This window comes from Hemicordylus capensis, chromosome 6 (assembly GCF_027244095.1).
Source record: "Hemicordylus capensis ecotype Gifberg chromosome 6, rHemCap1.1.pri, whole genome shotgun sequence".
NCBI classification, from domain to species: domain Eukaryota; kingdom Metazoa; phylum Chordata; class Lepidosauria; order Squamata; family Cordylidae; genus Hemicordylus; species Hemicordylus capensis.
In genome coordinates this window covers 30,790,341-30,796,318 of record NC_069662.1, presented here as the reverse complement: position 1 = coordinate 30,796,318, position 5,978 = coordinate 30,790,341, and the positions used below count along the sequence as shown (strand labels likewise).

The 5,978-nt window shown below is 41.6% G+C and overlaps 1 protein-coding gene across 1 annotated transcript; it reads left to right on the top strand.

The window, feature by feature from the left end:
- The first annotated feature begins 3,024 nt into the window (after positions 1-3,024).
- Positions 3,025-3,960, top strand: LOC128331133 (olfactory receptor 5V1-like). The gene has a single exon (XM_053264487.1). It carries the CDS (start codon positions 3,025-3,027, stop codon positions 3,958-3,960), a length of 936 nt encoding a protein of 311 aa, XP_053120462.1.
- Positions 3,961-5,978: the final 2,018 nt, after the last annotated feature.

Genomic DNA, 5,978 nt, shown 5'->3' with positions numbered 1-5,978 from the left:
AACATTTGCCATTCTAACCATGCACCCTGTGTCAGAAGCTCACTAAGGGTTCAGCATGCCCACAAAGCCATTTTTTTATTTTTGAATCATTAGTTCTGATATAGAAGATATGTTAGCGGTCCTAACAACTCTTGAAGAAACCTGCTCAGAATTAGGCAATTATAGGCCTGCCTCCAACCTCCCACGTTTGGGCAAGGTGATAGAGAGTGTGGTGGTGTCTCAGCTCCAAGCTGTCTTGGATGAAGCAGATTATCTGGACCCATTTCAAACTGGCTTTTGGGCAGGCTATGAGGTTGAGACAACCTTGGTCGATCTGTTGGATGATTTCCAATTAGGAATCAACAGGAGGAGTGTAACTCTGCTGATCCTTTTGGAACTCCTGGTGGCTTTTGAGACTATCGACCATGGTATCCTTCTGGGGTACCTGAAGGAGCTTGGAGTGGGAGGCATGGCTTTGCATTGGTTCCGCTCCTACCTCTCGGGTAGGTGCCAGATGGTGTCACTTGGAGACTGTTGCTGTTCAGAACAAGAGCTCCAGTATGGAGTTCCATGAGGCTCCATTCTGTCTCCAATGCTTTTTAACATCTACACAAAACCGGTGGGAGGGATCATCAGGGGATTTGGTGCAGGTCTTATCTATATGCTGATGACACCCAAATATTTTGCTCCATGTCAACTTCATCAGGAAATGGCCTAACTTCCCTAAATGCATTCCGGGAGGTGGTAATGGGCTGGATGAGGGAGAACAAACTGAGGCTGAATCCAAGCAAGATAAATGTACTCATTGTGGGAGTTGGAGACTGAGGAAGTGGTTTAGATGTGCCTATTCTGGATGAGGTTGCACTCTCTCGGAAAGAGCAGTTACGTAGTCTGGGACTACTTCTGGTCCCAAACTAGTCTCTAAGGCAGTGGCCAGGAGTGCTGATTTGCCAGCTACGTCCATTTCTGGAGATAAATGATCTTACAACAGTGGTGGGTATGCTGATAACATCCAAACAACTACGGCAATGAGCTCTGTGTTGTGCTGCTTCTGTACATAGTTTAGAAACTGCAGTTAGTACAGAAGTAGCAGCCAGGTTGTTTTGACTGAAGAAATCATATTACACCCATTTTAAAAGAACTACACTGGCTCCCAATAAGTTTCCAGGTGAAATATAAAGTGCTGGTTCTTACCAATAAAGCTCTAAATGGCTTGGGTCTGAGGTATTTAAGAGAATGGCTTCATCTTCATCAACCTTGCTGCCTATAAGGTCATCTGGGGAGGTCTGGCTGAAGTTGTCACCAGCTCAGTTGGTGGTGACTTGAAACTGGACTTTTTCTAGAGTTGCCCTGGGACTCTGGAATGCACTTCCTAATGAAATTAGAGTTTCCCCACTCTCTGAACATTTTTAAGAAGGACCTGAAAACATACCTGTTTAGCCAAGCTTTTAGTTTATTGTTGCAAAGCTTTTGTTTTTAGAGTTTTTATTTGTATTTTAAAATTGTTTTAATGGTGATTTTTAGATTCTGAACTGCCCAGGAACTTCTGTATGGGGCGGTATATAAATGTACTACATATATAAATATAATAGATAGATAGATAGATAGATAGATAGATAGATAGATAGATAGATAGATAGATAGATGCACTTTCTTTATTAAACAATTGGCCAGAATAGTCCTACACAGTTTGAATGCTAGCATCTTGCACGTGAACACTGACTGGTTCTGAGATAAGATGTTATTTTGCACACATTTTAAATTTTATTTTAATAAACCATGATGGCTGTCTGCTTTTGAGGAATCTGCCCCCCTCAAGAATTTTGCAAATGGGTGAGTTTCCAGTAGAACTGGGAATCCTACTTCAAAATGATAAATCAGAGGGAGGAAAAGATGATAGTAATTGGATTATCTGAAGGTAACTCTTTTTCATGCAGGACATTGTTGCATTTTGCAGTCCCTCTACTCAGTGTAGATTCATTAGTGAGATACTCTCCTGGGCTACCCTTAAAAATTAAGTTGCATCACTTTAGGAGGGGATATAAATATATAAATGAAAATACACCTTTGTTTTCCACATCACAGTTCACACTCCTGGCATGAGTTGCTACAGAACAAGAAACAACACTTCTTCCCTGTGCAGTGTGTGGTTTTGTGTGAGTGAGAATGTTTTGTATACTCCAAATCCAGGGAACAATTTGCTTTTTTGATTAAATCAGAGGTGGTCTTGCTCATATTGCGTTAAGTTGCCCAGATAATAATTTTCTTCATATTTATATGCCCAGATATGCTGTGTGTGTGTGTGTGTGTGTGTGTGTGTGTGTGTGTGTGTGTGTGTACATGTGTAAAAGGGTGGGACAGAAGATGGGGGATAATCCAAAAGATGGGTTCTGAGCACCTCACTTTCCTCTATGTGCTAGCCTCTATTTTGCAGTCAGAGGGATGAGAAGGTAAAACCTCTGCCCTGGCACCTTTTGTATGATCTTCCTTCCTTCCTTCCTTCCTTCCTTCTTTTCCTCCTCCCTTCCTCCCCCCTCCTTCCTTCCTTCCTTCCTTCCTTCCTTCCTTTCTTTTTCTTTGAAGTCCACTTCATAGGTTCATGGAAGAGGCTTTTTATTTCTTTGATTCCCAGCCCCTTGTCTTTGCCTCTGGGTTTGTTTTTCTTCACAAGAGCAAATGATATTCACTTCCAAGTCATGGCCATAAGTCTTCAAGTTTGAAAATGAGGCAAGGCTGACTTAAAGTAGCTGTGCCTAAAACAAGTTGAAGGAATGGATAGAACAAGGAATTTCAGCCACTAAATAGGAAAGTCTGCACTAAAAATATTGTGCAAAGCACCCAAAATGGCTGAAGTATGGAAATGAAAGTGGAGATTCTGTCAAGGGGTTAAACTGCTGCAAACGTGATAGCTTCACTTTGACAAGGAATGTTTGAAACTTCTACTATAACCACATAGCAGAATTATTGTTCAAGGGCAAAAGTTGCATAATGTTGAAAAATGACTTAACTATGATTTTTGTATCTGCAATATTCAGATTGAACAACATGAGGTTACTCTACTCTGACAATCGGACATCTGTCACGGAATTCATACTCCTTGGTTTTGTAAATATAAAACAAGGAAAGATCTTCCTCTTCATTCTCTTTTTCACCGTGTATACCATCTGCATTTTTGGGAACTCACTTATAATCACTGTGGCTTTATTAAGTCAATCTCTCCATACACCCATGTATTTCTTTCTTGGCAATCTCTCTTTCCTAGATATCTGTTATTTGTCTGTGACTGTACCCAAAATGCTAACAGATCTTGGGGCTCAGTCTCCAAGCATTTCCTTTATGGCATGTGCAACACAGTTGTATTTTCTTGTTGCCTTGGTGGGCACTGAGGGATTCCTCCTGGCCTCTATGGCTCTGGACCGCTACTTTGCTATATGCCACCCATTAGTCTATGCTAGACTCATGAATAAACGGACTTGTCCCCAGCTGGCGGCCATATCATGGACTTGCGGATTCCTCAATGCTACTCTCCATGCAACTCTCACATTCCGACTCTCTTTCTGCAGATCCAATGAGATTAGTCATTTTTTCTGTGACATCCCTCCACTACTGAGTATTTCATGCTCTGATACATCAGTCAATGAAGCTGCTCTTTTTACAGTGGGTATATTTGTCGGGCTTAGCCCTTTTTTCTTCACCCTGTTCTCCTATGCATTCATCCTTCATGCTATTTTGAGCAACCGTCAGAAAGGACAGCATCGCAAAGCCATTTCTACTTGTGCATCTCACCTCACAGTTGTGATTCTGTTCTATGTGTCTGGCATCTTCACATATTTCCGCCCCATCACCAGCTACTCTTTGGAAAGGGACCAACTTGTGGGGGTTTTATACAATATCTTAACACCAACACTCAACCCTCTCATCTACAGTCTCCGAAACAAGGAAGTGAAATTGGCGGTGGTCAGATTAGTGGGTAGAAGATAATTCTTTCTTGGATCTTAGAATGTTACATAATAACTGAGTTTATGCAGTGTCTGTTTGACCTAAATGGTGGGTCAGGATTTCAACAGAATCACTGGAAGCTCATGCACAGTTTACATGAAACAATGGCTTGAGGCAGCATGAGGAAAAGGACACTGTGATTCTGTCTCACCATGAGTTTTGCTTTCAGTGTAAAACCTGCCTGGTAACTCCTTCTGAACCTGACTGGTACTGTTTGTTTATATCTCATTGACTTGAAATATTTTGCTTTGACTTAGGCTGCTGAGGGTAAGCAGCAGAAAGGCAAAATTCAATTAATTTGGTCCATCCTTAATGTCAACAGATGACCTTGGTGTATTGTGAACACAGCACATAGCCCTACAGCATAATCTAGTATCAAAATCAATGGTATCCTAAAAATATCTGAAGCCCACTTTTGAAATATTCATATTTTTACTGGAACACGTTTCTTTCTTCAGAAACTCAATGTTATTGTAAACTGCCCTTAGATGAAAGCTTGGGGTGAAACACAAATTTGATAAATAAATAAATAAAATAAATATTTTTCTATCATGATTAATAATAACCTTCAAATGTACCTCAGACATTCACTTGAAGTGCAGTGTAGTGGGAACAGTTCTTGAATGTTGTTGGATGATGCATATCTGAGTGCCTAATAGAGATGTGCACAAATTGATTTTTTTGATTCAATTTTTGCCCAAAATAAATCACCCCTGATTTGTGTTGTATCCAAACCTAACCCCTCCAAATCACCCCAGATTCGATTGTATTTGCTTTGATTCTATTTGGATTCAGACTGATTCAGACCTCTTAACAAGGTCCTAGGGGCATCCAATTTGGTTCATAGGTAGGTCCTCATGGGTGCTACCTACCACCCAAATTTCAATGCAGTGGGACAAGTGGTTGATTTTTAATGTGGTTTTTTTTTTTACCTATTTTGAACATTTCTGCCATAGGAAACAATGGGGATTCCAAGTTGCCATATCCTAACCCTAAAACAGATGACCAGATTTCACCCCCCCCCAAAAAAAGCTAATCTCTAGCCCTTGTATCAGGTACAATTCAATTTGTACCCGAATCTAGCCAATGGACCACAGGGGTGATTTGTTTTGTCTCCAAATCACCCAAATCAGCTAGATTCGGGTACAAATTGATTTGTACCAAAATCAATTTTCACATCTCTACCAAGCAGCACTTCCCTCCACCACCCAATATCTGTAACAAAGATTCGAAGCCGGGTGTTGGATGTCAAGTGGTGGAGTAAAATGCTGCTTGGCAACTCCACTGGGGGCTAGCAGCCTCTGGAGGTGGACTTTGGGAAAGAGGGAAGACAAGCCAACAAGTGGCTTTTCCTTTAAGAACTGAATGAGGCACAGCAAGTATTTGTAGGATGGGTGCTGCTGTAGGCACTAGTGCTGTGAAAGCCCGGGGGTGAGGAGGAGGAGGAGGAGGAGGAGGAGGAGGAGGAGGAGGAGGAGGAGGAGGAGGGTTTTCTATTTTTTTCCAAAGGAATTTTTTTCCCCTGGAAAATTGGAGGTGTCATTCCATGCTGCAGTGTTCCACACTGTGCCCATGCAGTGGGAATAATCTGGGAGTGCAGTCCATGTTCCCAGCAAGGATAGTCTGCGAGTGTGGTCCTTGCTCCCAGCAAGGTCAAGTGTGCATCTGGGGAGATGGTGAGTTAAACAAGTCTCCCCGCCCCTGCCCCACCTGCCAGCCTTGAACAACCTTAATGTGAATTTAAACTTGTAAAGGGTGCGAGAGAAAAAGTATTGTATATAATTAAATTTTCCACAATTTTTTTTTGTTTTATGCCCAGAAAGAATGGAGGTTTTTTTAGTGCCCCCCCCCCCCCAACTTCTTCTTCTTCTTCTTCTTCTTGGAAATGTTACATCTCTAGTGGGCATAAACCTCAAGGATGGAATGGTTCATCAGAGTATCTCAGAGAGAACTGTATACAATCTTCCTTTGCCAAACACTAGGGTTTCATCCTGGCAAAA

Coding starts and splice junctions, on each gene's coding strand:
- LOC128331133 (XM_053264487.1), top strand. CDS start 3,025: ATGAGGTTACTCTACTCTGACAATCGGACATCTGTCACGGAATTCATA.